General features: G+C 37.6%; 1 protein-coding gene across 3 annotated transcripts in view; it reads right to left on the bottom strand.

Annotated features, from left to right (window-relative positions):
• The window catches only part of INPP4B (inositol polyphosphate-4-phosphatase type II B), an 894,316-nt gene that overhangs the window by 437,198 nt on the left and 441,365 nt on the right, over window positions 1-15,753 (bottom strand). For all 3 annotated transcript variants that reach the window (XM_088828009.1, XM_055404679.2, XM_055404683.2), the window contains 2 exons: window positions 13,125-13,336; window positions 10,425-10,469 (listed from right to left, as the gene is read on the bottom strand). In XM_088828009.1, coding sequence (XP_088684135.1) covers window positions 10,425-10,469; window positions 13,125-13,215 — 136 coding nt within the window. In that variant the 5' untranslated portion in view covers window positions 13,216-13,336. The remainder of the gene's footprint in view (window positions 1-10,424; window positions 10,470-13,124; window positions 13,337-15,753) is intronic.

Genomic DNA, 15,753 nt, shown 5'->3' with positions numbered 1-15,753 from the left:
ACTCAAACTCATGTCCATCGAGTCGGTGATGCCATCCAGCCATCTCATTCTCTGTCGTCCCCATCTCCTCCCACCCTCAATCCCTCCTAGCATCAGACTCTTTTCCAGTGAGTCAACTCGTCGCATGAGTTGGCCAAAGTATTGGAGTTTCAGCTTTAGCATCAGTCCTTCCAATTCTTAGAGACCCTGAAAAATAGCTTAGCTTTTAAGGATGTTTTTAATGACTTCAGGAGTCTTAGGCTGACCTAAACTAAAACTAGTTTGACCTCTTTAGCTATCAGATCAGATCAGTCACACAGTCGTGTCCGACTCTCCGCGACCCCATGAATCACAGCACGCCAGGCCTCCCTGTCCATCACCAACTCCCGGAGTTCACTCAAACTCATGTCCACAGAGTCGGTGATGCCATCCAGCCATCTCATTCTCGGTCGTCCCCTTCTCCTCCCGCCCCCAACCTTTCCCAGCATCAGAGTCTTTTCCAGTGAGTCAACTCGTCGCATGAGGTGGCCAAAGTATTGCAGTTTCAGCTTTAGCATCAGTCCCTCCAATGAACATCCAGGATTGATCTCCTTTAGAATGGACTGGTTGGATCTCAAGAGTTAATTGAAGGCAAAGAGCAGAACTTTACCCCTTCAAATATTCCCCCTTTTCTTGTTCAGCTTATTTAGGTGTTTATTTAAATAAACGAACAGTTAAGACAGTTATATGAGAATGTTGCAGAAACTTTGGAATATTTAATAAAATACCCTTATACTTTCCTCTGGTAAAGCATAACAAAGGAAACAGAAATTTTACCAAGCTGTGAGAACTATGATTAAAGTCTATCGTGCCTGTTCCTTCCAATCTTATTACTTTCTGCCACAGACACAGTTAAATAAGGGTTTTGTTGTGCATGCAATTTGTTAGCCTGCTTTGACAACTCTTACATCTCCTTGTTGAATAAAATATCCTTTTGACAGATGGTTTTTAATGACTATATAGTTTTCCATCTTCAAAATATATATGTTTCACTATAAAAAATAAACAACACATGCTGATTGACTCTGAGTTGGGGATAAAGTAGAGTGGCTCAAACTTTCCTTTATTGGTTCTATATTTGCAGTATTAGAAGAAAAGTCAAGAAATGAGATGAGGAAACAGAAATCAAGAAGGCTGTCAGGGAACTTCCCTTGTGGTTCAGTGGCTAAGGCTCCATGCTCCCAATGCAAGGGTCCTGGGTTCAAACCCTGGTCAGGGAGCTAGATCCCAAATGCTGCAACTATTTTAAGATCTGGTGCAGCCAAATAAATAAATAAATATTGTTTAAAAAGAGGATTAGCTATCTGAAAATGTATGATGACATATGACTACATTGCAGTGGTAACTCTGCATTGCCTATTATTGATTTTCATCTGATATAGTTCTCACTATATTACTAATAAAATTATAGAATCAATATGGGTTTATTGACTTTAGAGGAAACAGATATAAAGCAAGGATCTATTAAATAATTTGAACCTCAAATTAGTCTTATTTTCTGTGCTAATAAAATCTGTAGAAAGGAACTGATGCATTTTTCAATTCAAGAGGAAGAAGTCTCTGGGAAAATAAAAATCATCTTATCATTCTTAAAAGAGAAAACAGCATCAAAAAAGGTGAGGAATCAAACAATCATTTGCTGTTGCATCCGACCTGTCTCTAACCCTTACTCACTAGAGTCTCAGCAACACCCAGGCACCAGGATTGATCCTATTGTCCAGAGGTTCAGTACAGGTGAAGGTGAGGGAGACTAAAGCAGCCTGGGAGCAGGAACTCACTGGCTCAGCCCCTCTTCTCGCTTATCATTGTCCTATTCTGACTCTGACATTCTAGTAGCCCAGTAAACAGTCCTTCACTATTTGCAATTTCCACTTTCACTTCAAGACCAATTCAACTCATAATTTGGTTTCATGCCTGACCAAACCAACAACCTGAGTTACTACCCTCGAGCCCCAGTATTCTCATTCTTCCAACCCTATTACCCGCTGCGTGAGTATCTACTATAGTCTGCCCCCTCAGGCTGGGAAAGGCACTTGGGTCTTATGTTCAGTATGGACACTTTCCAAGTCAGCCTGCACACCCTGCACAAGTCTCTCTGGACACACAGAGGCCTTCCTCGAATCGCTATGTCCAAAGTAGGCCCCAAATAGGCCCTCTGTTCTCCAAACCAACTCCCTCCCCCCCAGGCACAGTCTATAGAGTTGCCCTGTTTCTGTCGACACATACTTAATACTTTCTGAGAGTACTTTCTAAGTTTTCCATGCCCCCAGTAAAATTTAGATGAAGGAATTACTTTAATTTGTTAGGGAATTCACTCCCACCACCATGTCGCCACATTCCTATCATAACTGACACCAAGGCTGTTGACATGTATAAAACGTGTGCTTCAATGTACCCTGCGACTGCTCACTTGGCTTTCATTAGGTATCAGTCATCAGCATGCAAGTTATTTCAAGAACGTGACCTCATGCTGTTGAATGAAAAACACAAGAATCATATGCACCTACACACATGCCATTCTCTGCTACATATTAACATGCATTAGTGACTATTGCCTTGGATTCATGATACATGTGGTGTCCATATAAAAATAGGAAAACATTCTTTTAAGTATTCTATTGACTTTGGAGGTAGTAAATGGAGGCATGACAATAAATGTTATAAGCATTATCAGGGAGCTAAACTTAAAAAACAGTTCAAAGGAATTTCTTTTCTTTCATATCTTTGTCAAATGACTCAATTCTATATATAATTTCCAACAATGGTTTCAAGAAGGAAATGTTCTGATTGTGAGAAATGATCCCTCTTCTTAAATGCCAGGTTTGTTGAAATAAAACAATTTTATTAAACTGTAAACAAAATCTGTGTCCTCTTGGATTTTTACTTATTTTTCTCTTTGCGAAAATAAAAAAGGTACCTATATACTCAAGTTAAACAATGAAAAGACACGTGGAAGCAGAGCTATAAGTGTACAGGTGAATTACACAATTTAAATGCAGTCAGCCACTAGAAATACTATTGACGATGGGCTCGATAAAGGACAGAAATGGTGTGGACCTAACAGAAGCAGAAGATATTAAGAAGAGGTGGCAAGAATACACAGAAGAACTGAAAAAAAAAGATCTTCACGACCAAGATAAACACGATGGTGTGATCACTGACCTAGAGCCAGACATCTTGGAATGTGAAGTCAAGTGGGCCTTAGAAAGCATCACTATGAATAAAGCTAGTGGAGGTGATGGAATTCCAGTTGATCTATTTCAAATCCTGAAAGATGATGCTGTGAAAGTGCTGCACTCAACATGTCAGCAAATTTGGAAAACTCAGCAGTGGCCACAGGACTGGAAAAGGTCAACCTTCATTCCAATCCCAAAGAAAGGCAATGCCAAAGAATGCTCAAACTACCATACAATTGCAATCATCTCACACACTAGTCAAGTCATGATCAAAATTCTCCAAGCCAGGCTTCAGCAATATGTGAACCATGAACTTCCAGATGTTCAAGCAGGTTTTAGAAAAAGCAGAGGAACCAGAGATCAAATTGCCAACATCCGCTGGATCATGGAGAAAGCAAGAGAGTTTCAGAAAAACATCTATTTCTGCTTCATTGACTATGCCAAAGCCTTTGACTGTGTGGATCACAATAAACTGGAAAATTCTGAAAGAGATGGGAATACCAGACCACCTGACCTGCCTCTTGAGAAACCTGTATGCAGGTCAGGAAGCAACAGTCAGAACTGTACATGGAACAACAGACTAGTACCAAATAGGAAAAGGAGTACGTCAAGGTTGTATATTGTCACCCTGCTTATTTAACTTCTATGCAGAGTACATCATGAGGAACGCTGGGCTGGAAGAAGCACAAGCTGGAATCAAGATTGCTGGGAGAAATATCAATAACCTCAGATATGCAGATGACACCACCCTTATGGCAGAAAGTGAAAGGAACTAAAAAGCTTCTTGATGAAAATGCAAGAGGAGAGTGAAAAGGTTGTCTTGAAGCTCAACATTCAGAAAACGAAGATCATGGCATCTGGTCCCATCACTTCATGGGAAATAGATGGGGAAACAGTAGAAACAGTGTCAGACTTTATTTTTGGGGGCTCCAAAATCACTGTGGATGCTGATTGCAGCCATGAAATTAAAAGACGCTTACTCCTTGGAAGGAAAGTTATGACCAACCTCAGTTCAGTTCAGTTCAGTCGCTCAGTCGTGTCCGACTCTCCGCGACCCCGTGAATCACAGCACGCCAGGCCTCCCTGTCCGTCACCAACTCGCAGAGTTCACTCAAACTCATGTCCACAGAGTCGGTGATGCCAGCCAGCCATCTCATTCTCTGTCGTCCCCTTCTCCTCCCACCCCCAACCTTTCCCAGCATCAGACTCTTTTCCAGTGAGTCAACTCGTCGCATGAGGTGGCCAAAGTATTTGCAGTTTCAGCTTTAGCATCAGTCCTTCCAATGAACACCCAGGATTGATCTCCTTTAGAATAGACTGGTTGGATCTCCTTGCAGTACAAGGGACTCTCAAGAGTTTTCTCCAACACCACAGTTTAAAAGCATCAATTCTTCAGCGATCAGCTTTCTTCACAGTCCAACTCTCACATCCATACATGATCACGGGAAAAACCATAGCCTTGACTAGATGGACCTTTGTTGGCAAAGTAATGTCTCTGCGTTTTAATATACTATCTAGGTTGGTCATAACTTTCCTTCCAAGGAGTAAGCGTCTTTTATTTTCATGGCTGCAATCAGCATCTGCAGTGATTTTGGAGTTCCAAAAAATAAAGTCTGACACTGTTTCCACTGTTTTTCCTTCTACTTCCCATGAAGTGATGGGACCAGTTGCCATGATCTTTGTTTTCTGAATGTTGAGCTTCAAGCCAACCTTTTCACTCTCCTCTTTCACTTTCTTCAAGAGACTTTTTATTTCCTCTTCACTTTCTGCCATAAGGGTAGTGTCATCTGCCTATCTGAGGTTATTGATATTTCTCCCAGCAATCTTGATTCCAGCTTGTGCTTCTTCCAGCCCAGTGTTCCTCATGATATACTCTGCATATAAGTTAAATAAGCAAGGTGACAATATACAGCCTTGACATACTCCTTTTCCTATTTGAAACCAGTCTGTTGTTCCATGTACAGTTCTGACTGTTGCTTCCTGACATGCATACAGGTTTCTCAAGAGGCAGGTCAGGTGGTCTGAGATTCCCATCTCTTTCAGAATTTTCCACAGTTTATTGTGATCCACACAGACAAAGGCTTTGGCATAGTCAATGAAGCAGAAACAGATGATTTTCTGGAACTCCCTTGCTTTCTCCATGATCCAGCAGATGTTGGCAATTTGATCTCTGGTGCCTCTGCCTTTTCTAAAACCTGCTTGAACATCTGGAAGTTCACGGTTCACATGCTTGGAGAATTTTGAGCATGACTTTACTAGCATGTGAGATGAGTGCAATTGTGCGGTAGTTTGAACATTCTTTGGCATTGCCTTTCTTTGGGATTGGAATGAAGACTGACCTTTTCCAGTCCTGTGGCCACTGCTGAGTTTTCCAAATTTGCTGGCATATTGAGTGCAGCACTTTCACAGCATCATCTTTCAGGATTTGAAATAGCTCAATTGGAATTCCATCACCTCCCCTGCTTTGTTTGTAGTGATGCTTTCTAAGGCCCACTTGACTTCACATTCCAAGATGTCTGGCTCTAGGTCAGTGATCATGTTATCATGGCTGTCTTGGTTGTGAAGATCTTTTCTGTACAGTTCTTCTGTGTATTTTTGCCACCTCTTCTTAATATCTTCTGCTTCTGTTAGGTCCATACCATTTCTGTCCTTTATCGAGCCCATCTTTGCATGAAATATTCTCTTGGAATCTCTAATATTCTTGAAGAGATCTCTTGTTTTTCCTATTCTGTTGTTTTCCTCTATTTCTTTGCACTGCTCCCTGAGGAAGGCTTTCTTATCTGTCCTTGCTATTCTTTGGAACTCTGCATTCAGATGCTTATATCTTTCCTTTTCTCCTTTGCTTTTCGCTTCTCTTCTTTTCACAGCTATTTGTAAGGCCTCCTCAGACAGCCATTTTGCTTTTTTGCATTTCTTTTCCATGGGGATGGTCTTGGTCCCTGTCTCCTGTACAATGTCACGAACCTCCGTCCAGAGTTCATCATGCACTCTACCTGATCTAGTCCCTTAAATCTATTTCTCACTTCCACTGTATGACCAACCTAGATAGCATATTAAAAAGCAGAGACATTACTTTGCCAACAAAGGTCCGTCTAGTCAAGGCTATGGTTTATCCAGTGGTCATGTATGGATGTGAGAGTTGGACTGAGATGAAAGCTGATCGCTGAAGAATTGATGCTTTTGAACTGTGGTGCTGGTGAAGACTCTTGAGAGTCCCTTGGATGGCAAGGAGATCCAACCAGTCCATTCTAGAGGAGATCAATCCTGGGTGTTCATTAGAAGGACTCATGCTAAAGCTGAAACTGCAATACTTTGGCCACCTCATGAGATGAGTTGACTCACTGGAAAAGAGTCTGATGCTGGGAGGGATTGGGGGTGGGAGGAGAAGGGGACGACAGAGAATGAGATGACTGGATGGCATCACCGACTCGATGGACATGAGTTTGAGTGAACTCTGGGAGTTGGTGATGGACAGGGAGGCCTGGCGTGCTGTGATTCATGGGGTCGCAAAGAGTCGGACACGACTGAGCGACTGAACTGAACTGAACTGATGAGATTCTCATCTTATCAGTACATGCTTATCTTTTACTATCAAGATATTTTTAACCAATCAGCTTGCTCAATTGACTAGACATCTCCCACCTGATTAACTGAATAAAGATGTAGCTGAGGCACTTCAGCAAGATGTAATGATTTTATAAAAATATAGACTAGACAGAAATAAATCCTTGATGGAAACTAACTCATACAAAATAATATGACACCTACAAAATGAGTGTGGCTGTTCCCAATTTAAAAAGCAAGGCCCTGAAGCTCTCAATTTATTTGAATACCTTAGTACAGAATCAAGAATCAAATGTAAAAAAAAAAATTATCTGGATGGATAAACAACACAGTCCTACTGTATAGCACAGGGAGATATATTCAATACCCTGAGATAAATTATAATGGAGAAGAATATATTAAAATGTATATATATATATATATATATATATATATGTATATACACGTATATATAACTGAACCACTTTTCTGTACGTTGGAAACTAACATGACATTGTAAATCAACTATACTTCAATAAAAGAAAATCTACCCCCAAGAAAATTTTAGTTGGAAAATTAGTTGGAAAAAAGTCTCTTACATCCTTTATTCCATTTTCTTTCTAGAGTTTTTGTAGTAAGATGCTTTGCTTTCTTTCTCATTAATTGAATATGCACATTCTTAAACAATGAAAAAATATTTAAGAAAATATTACTCTTTCACTTATTAATTATGCAATGAAGCTAACTATATGATAGATGAAGTCTTGAATAATTTGTGAAATTTTAAAAAAACTTAAAAAAATGTTGACAAAAATATACACTAAAACCTACATGGGTTTGGCTGTGATGTCTTTGAAAGAATAGTTTTAAAAAATTCTTGAAGAAATGGTATAGTTAGGATCTTTTAAAGTGCTAAGAAGCATAACAAACAGTTTAGTAAATACATATTCCAGGATCAATAACACAATTCCCTGAAGATTCTAGATAACTTTCTTTTGTTTACTCATCAATGATTTCCTGCCATATGACAAAATAAAATTACCTGTTGTTAAGAATTCTAGTGTATTTTTTGAATAGATATGAAAAATGAAAATTAAAGTTTGTTTTTTTAAATGGAAGAAATACTATTAAGAATAAATTCTCAAGAGCTGCTCATCTCTTAAATTTATGATTCAAGCCAGAAATGTAAGTGATGACAGCGTTGTTCCCAAACTTGACTGCACTTTCAAAACAAGTAGTATAGTTAGGTCTTTGAAAAAGACAGGTAACTTTAATTGAAATAGAAGATAGGTATTTGGTCCATGCATTCTGTCTCCATGCTTGACTAACAGCCTCTATTCCAATTACTTCTGCCTAATTCAGATTTCCCGTATTCTCCAGGATTCAAGTAAGAAAGCTTTCTTTGGGTTTTGAAATACTCTTAATGATTCTAACAAATCTTCATTTTTCAGAAGTCTTGCTGAAAGGTAAAAAAAGAATATATTATCTTAAAAATAAAAGATAAGTAAGCGAAGTCTCAAGTAACAAAAGTTATAGTTAGAGAGTCAAGAGGTGCCAAGGTCTTTTTTGATACTTGGCTCCCTTTCTGAAAAATGGATTTTTTCTTTGACAACATCTGAGAATTTTCTAGACAAATAAATAAATAAATAAAGTATATCTTTATCAGTGGTTTCCAAGCATTACCGGACAGACAGGGATGACTAGGCAGAGCTCAGAGAACTTAGAGGGCAGTGAAGATGCTAACTATGATACTATAATGATGAACACATGTTTATACATTGTCCAAACCCATAGATAATATGTAACTGCAGGGATGAACCCTAATGTAAATTATGGACTTGCTCAGTCGCTCAGTCGTGTATGACTCTTTGTGACCCCATGGACTATAGCCCACGAGGCTCCTGTGTCCATGGGATTCTCCAGGCAAGAATACTGGAGTGAGTTACCATTTCCTTTTCCAGGGAATCTGCCTGACCCAGGGACTGAACCTGGGTCTCCTGTGTCTCTTGCATTGGCAGGCCAGTTCTTTACCACTGAGTCACCCAGGAAGCCCCAAATTATTGACTTAGGATGACAATAATCTCTCACTGTAAGTTCATCAACTGTAACAAATGTACCATTCTGGCTGGAGGATGTTGATAATCAGGGAGGCTCAATGGCAAGCCACTCCAGTACTCTTGCCTAGAAAATCCCATGGACAGAGGTGCCTGGTAGGCTGCAGTCCATGGGGTCGCTACTAGTCGGACACGACTGAGCGACTTCACTTTCACTTTTCACTTTCACACATTGGAGAAGGAAATGGCAACCCACTCCAGTGTTCTTGCCTGGAGAATCCCAGGGATGGCAGAGCCTCGTGGGCTGCCATCTGTGGGGTCGCACAGAGTCAGACACGACTGAAGCGACTTAGCAGCAGCAGCAGCATACATGTGTAGGGGCATGGGAGTACCTAGGAAACCACTCTATCTTCTGTCCAAATTTACTGTGAGCTGCAAACTGTTCAAAAAATAAAACCTATTAGAAAGAGAAAGAAAACAAAACCAAAAAAAATTATGATTGTCTTCTCAATAAATTATGCTTCAAAATGTAATATTTTGAGTGAAGGATGTAAATTTGAAACATTTCATTATATAATAAAAATATATATTCCTAAAATAATTGGAACTTCAAATCACTACAAACTGCTACAGATAGTGGAAACATCTGTTTCAACTTGCGCATAAGTTCATAAAATATGTATGTATTTATATTCAATGATTTGGATATTAAAATATATCTGGTGAAATTTCATACAAATAAATGCAAAAATATTAGAGACCTTTCCAAGTACTTCAGAACAATGAAAGAAGAAGAAAAGTCTCTCTAAATAGTTCATAGGAACCATATTTTTACCCCCTTTAAATGCCATTTTGCAACTAATTCCCTAATAGTACTTTGCAGTCATACCCAATTCAAATCCCTACTCACTAGCTAAGTGGTGGACCAGACTCAGGGTATGCATTTTTTTTTAAACCACTGCTATGTAAGCAAGAATTGTTTTTATTGAAGTGTAGTTGATTTACAGTGCTGTAGGGGTGCACATTTTTAATTCATCCTTTGAAAAATTCACAAATTTCTACATGTGACAGATTCTTAGAGTTGCTTAAGCAAGTTAAAGCTTTGAATTAAAATTAAATTCTCAAAGTCAAGGATCTCTCCACAATATCAAGATGGAAGAGCAAGGGAATATTTTTGAGTGAGTGAGACCCAAAGGGGAGCACAGACCTTGTAAATGTCATAAAGAAGGACAGAGGATAACTCTACATGAGCCCAGTCAACAGCCCAAGGAGTGAGTAATTAGACACGTGGATTTTGAGAAACGATTTGCAACAAACTTCAGTCCCTGTATTAGAATGAGTGTTGGGCAAAGGACTTGTGGTCAGCAGATCTGATTGACAGACACAAACCCATCACCTCTGAAGTCCTCAATCCTTGGGTCATAAGCTGATCTGCCCCATAGCTCAGATTCTTCACTTATAAACTGGGGGAAATAACCCTTACCTTATAGAATGATTTTTTTTTACAGAACAATATTCACGAAATATTAGAAAATATAAGTAACAATGATATCAGTAATATACCTAAAGTTGTAAACTATATGTACAAAAGGCTTATTACATTTATAGCTATAAATAAATAAGAATTTCTTACCAAGGATGAATTCCAACTGTGGTTCATTTGGAGTCTTCTGAATACCTATGAATAATAGGCACAAATTCAGATTGAATATATTTAACTCATCAAAATTATGTGAACATATATAACTTTCTCCCTGCCCACAATGTCTAAACACATTATTTGGCAGAACAAATAAACTCAGTTAATCATCCAGACATATATAACAAGTCAATTCTCAGGGCAGGATGCAATATTTATAGCAAAACTAGGTATGGCTAAAGATTTGATTGCTCTATTTAGTTCCATGGTCATAAAACAGAAATATTGTTTCTGTAAGGTATGAAAAATGCAAAACATATTTTTCAACTGTTTCTGTTTCTTTTGTATATATGTCGACAGAGATGGAAACTTCACAAAGGATGAGCTCATCCAAGTCTTCTCTGAAACAGATTTCGCTTTCACACCATTTCAATCTTGTGCTAATAGTAAATAATTAAAGAGCTATTTCTAGTTAGGTTACTCAGGACATGCTGATGGCAGTTATTCTGCCAATTTATTGATAGCTCAAATCAGTATTCTGCTAAATGTTCTTTCCTTTTTTGGCAGTTAAAAAAAATCTATTAACATGGCTAAATGATTTAAGATGAAGTGGGAGGGAAAGTAAGTTTGAGAACAAAGGTAAGGAAATGGGAACATCTAATGGTTAGAAGATAGAAAGGTAAGGCTGTGGCAAGTAATAAAATGGTAGATGGATTCGTTAAGACCACAATCTGTTTCAGAGCTTCCGAAACAAGAGTGGCTGACTGGGGATATAGCCTTTTTTTTTTTTTTTAGTATCATCAAATGAAATATAATCTATAAAACTAATGCATCACTATGTTGTACACCTTCACCTAGTATAATATTGTAAGTCAACTGTACTTCAAGAAAAAAAGAGAGATCATAAAAAATATAAAACCAAATAAAACTACAAAAAGTAAGCACAACAACACCAAAAAATAAAGAGTGACTGAGGACTGGGATGTCATTTGTCACCACTCATGGGCGACCAAGAAACAAAGAGTATTATAAAAATCTTCTCCTTGTTTATTGGTGCACTCATCAGATAAAACTTTTATTTATTAGCATTTAGTCATGAATATACTGTGTCCACTACAGATTGGCACTTGCTATCCACCTCTGCGAGGATTAAATCATGAGCTGCTGCAGCTGCTGACCTTCAGTATTCCCTGAAAGGAATTTAGGGTAGAGATCATAAATGAGGCACTCTGTGATTTGGGGAAAACAAACAAACAAAAAATGGCAGAAGAGGTTTTCAGATAGATATTTTCAGGAAACAATTTTATAAGCCCAATTCTTGCATCTCCTCATATCTAGAAAAGATAAAACCCTTCATGGTGACATCTGCTCCTCATAACTAGCAGTGACCTTCACGAGAATAGCAAAAACCTTCTGCAGAAATATGTGCTTGATTGCATGTACTCCTCTTTCACCAAAACCACATGTACACTGACCTTTCCCCCTACTTTGGAGAAGTTTCTAAGAGCTATCTGAAATGCTGTCTCCCGGGCTATAGTTTTCATTTTGCCCCAATAAAATATAACTCATAACTCTTATGTTGTGCATTATTTTTTCAGTGGACAACTATTAGAACCATCTCTTTGTATAAAAACCATCTGTTTTTTAAGTACAGAGCTCATATTTTTTGCATTTATGTTTACTTTTATTTCCTACTGACATTTAACAATTTTAGACTTTCTAAGAGGGGTTAGATAGACAATTATTAGGTAGGTTTTTATTAATTTCAAATACCGTAGTTTTTTTTTTAAAGGCTATTAACAATTCTGCTGTAAGCTCTGACAATCAAATTACTCAAATAAACTCATCCAACCCAGTATCATTTTCTCAAGATTATTTTTATAATGTAAATGAAATGAGAGGTTAGGCATATGTTTGCCAGGGCTAAATAACTGGATAAGAATTTTTTGAATAAAATAAAACACATGGCTGATTCATGTCAATGTATGGCAAAACCACTACAATATTGTAAAGTAATTAGCCTCCAATTAAAATAAATAAATTATAAAAAAATTTATGGTAAACAATCTAACCCAAACTCTAGAATGTTAAACATGAGAGAAAACATACTTCTTCCAATGATTTTCATTACTTGAGCAGCACAAAAACCAACGCTCATGGTTCAAATGCTAATCCTGGCCAATTAGCCAAGCTTGCTTGCTCTATTGATGTGACTTAGGTATGGCAGCAACCGCTAAGCAGCTAGTGTAATCATTGTGCCCTAAAGTTTTCAACTGAAATGTCTTTGGTTTCAAAGGGAAAATTTCTAGGTTTCAAAAAATAATTCCACATGAGAATACAAATATGTTCAGCAGAAAGTGTGCAACAATAGCCTCCTAAATGGTGTCTCGGACCCTCTCTGTGCATCCACAATCAGGACTCCATCAACATCCAGAGTGATTTTTTCAAAATTCAAGTACTGCCTTTGTTTTCCAATGACCTTCAAATAAAGATCAAAATCTTTAACAGAAAAAGAAACTATATACTGTTAATACACATTCAAGAACAATGGTTCTATTTGATATTGAACCATTTCATAGACTATCATCTACCTCACCCAGGATAAAAGAGGAGAGACATATCAGGGACTTAGAACACTGAAATAATAGTGCAAAGGAACAAAGTTATTTAATTTGGGGGTGCATTTATACTCACTTGTGAACTGAAAGTCCCCGGTGTCATTTGCCTGGGAGGTAGGCAGAAAGTTCTGGCCTTCTTCTGATGCTCCTTCCTCTTTGATTTCCATGATCAATCTTCACAGTTCCTTAAATCTTCCCAATGTTTGTGCCCAAAAGCCACGGCCAAAGATTCCTGGTTTAATATAGGCGTATTTTCAGCTAAAGTCCTGATATTCCCACTCTGAAATTCTGCATTTAGGAAACAGCAACAGCAAAAGCCTCAGTTACTTCCGAGTTCAGTATAAAGCTAAAAACTCAAGGTAGGTAGAGCCTACAGCTACCTTCACATGAACTTCCTTCCCGCCTCTCCCACTTTTATTTTCAGAATCTATCCACACAGTTAATGTATCATAAACCCCGGGTTAAGTGGGTATTCTCTGTGTAATCATTTTACTGTCATATGAGATACTTCTAAATCCTGAGAGGCACACTCTTTCTCTTGTAATTCATTTTGTAAAATAGCACATAGCTATAGGAGCTGCTAACTTAATATGTACATAATTTAGCAGCAAGAGCAGATAGCATCTTGACAAAACATTAGCATGTTCAGCCAAGGTATATCTTACTATCATTCCTTCCATTAGAACTGCCCTTCATGCTTATCTCTCCACCCACTTTTGTTACAACACTATTCATGAGCACATTAAGATCATTTGGCACAATACTCTTCTTCCAAGATGAGCTAACGGGTTGTTCAGGGAAGTTCCAACTTCATCATTATATATAGTTTCTTGCTTCTCTGCCTGATCAAAGTTTAATTGTTTAATGATTGGGATATATGGTGAAAAGAATGAATAATAATTCTAAAAAGCTAAAGTTCCAGGGTAAATGAAAGGAACAGCAAAACGATGAAAATTAGCATGGGGAAAGAAAGCTTCCAAATATTTAATACCCTGTTACACAGACAGATTCAAATAGTATTAAATTCATTTTGATTTTTAGTATGTTATACATGACCAAGAATGAATTAGGGGGAAAAAAATCAATGTTGTTTTAATTCAAGTTACCACCTGAATTAAAATGTATAAAAATCTTTAAACGTCTACCCAAAGCTATTTAATGAGATAGCAGCAATAGTTTGGTTTAGAATACTGATTTAGTTTCCAACTTCACAAGTTCACAAACTCACTCTTTGTTATTTTTAACAAAGCAACTTCATTTATAATTCAGCTCTAGTGTTTAAATGTCATCTGGCAAAAATTAAATCCAGAGAGCATCTTGAATCTTTAGAACATATCACAATAAGGTTGTAGATAAATACACATTGGCTTTTAAGGATATAACTAAGAATACTTGCTGGGATAAAAGGCTATAGTATTATCAATAAGACCAAATCCATTAATTTGATAATTTATTTTTTTAATTGAGTTATAGTTGGTGTACAATATTACATAAATTACAGGCATACGACATAGTGATTCACAATGTTTAAGGTTATATGCATCTATAGTTACTATAAAATATTGGCTATTATATTCCCTGTGAGGTACTATATATCCTTGTAGGTTATTTTATATATAATAGCTTGTATCCCTTAATCCCCTACCCCGATATTGGAAACAAAAGCAAAAGTAAATGGAACCTAATTGAACTTAAAGGAAACCATCAACAGGATGAAAAGACAGCCTACTGAATGTGAGAAAACATTTGCAAACAATATGACGGATAAGGGGTTAGTATCCAAAATATATAAACAGCTCGTACAACTCAACATCAAGAAACAAACAATCCAATTAAAAAATGGACAGAGATCTGAATAAACACCTTTTCCAAAGAGGAGATGCAGATGTGCCAATAGGCACATGAAACTATGCCAAGCGCCACTGATCATTAAGGAAATGCAAATCAAAACCACAGTGACCTGTCACCTCATGCCAGTCAGAATGGCTGCCATCAAAAAGAACACAAACAAACGTTGGAGAGGATGTGGAGAAAAGGGAACCCTCATACACTGTTTGTAGGAATGTAAATTGGTGCAGCCACTGTGGAAATATATATATATATACACACACACATATATATAATTTTGCCGTTTGAAACAACATGGATGACCTTGGAGGACACTATGCGAAGTGAAACGTCAGACAGAAGAAAACAAATACTGTATGACATTACTTGAATGTTAAGAGTTTGAGTGAACTCTGGGAGTTGGTGATGGACAGGGAGGCCTGGCATGCTTGTGATTCATGGGGTCGTAAAGAGTCAGACAGGACTGAGCGACTGAACTGAACTGAATTGAAGTCTAAAAAATAAAACCAACTAGTGAATATAATAATTAAAAAGAAAAAGAAGCAAACGCACAGATACAGAAAACAAATTAGTAGTTTCCAGTGTGAGAGGGAATTGGGGGAGGGGTAACATATGGGTAGAAAATTATATTTTAAATTAAGGTAATATTTTCTTGTTGGATTATTTAAATTTAGATATCTTCTTAATAAGGAAAGGCACATATTTATTGTACACATTCTTTCAAGAACCTATGACAAATGCATTAGCATTAGTGGAATGCATTAGCATTAACATCTGTGGAAGAGCGCGAAGTATGTGGGACTCAGATACATGGATTTTGTTAACTTTACTACACACTTTGATCAAAGACTCAATCC

This window comes from Moschus berezovskii, chromosome 19 (assembly GCF_049115385.1).
Source record: "Moschus berezovskii isolate FMDL1 chromosome 19, NW_MosBer_1.0, whole genome shotgun sequence".
Taxonomy (NCBI): domain Eukaryota; kingdom Metazoa; phylum Chordata; class Mammalia; order Artiodactyla; family Moschidae; genus Moschus; species Moschus berezovskii.
Note: the sequence above shows the minus strand (reverse complement) of the source record. Positions and strands in the feature narration are given on the sequence as shown.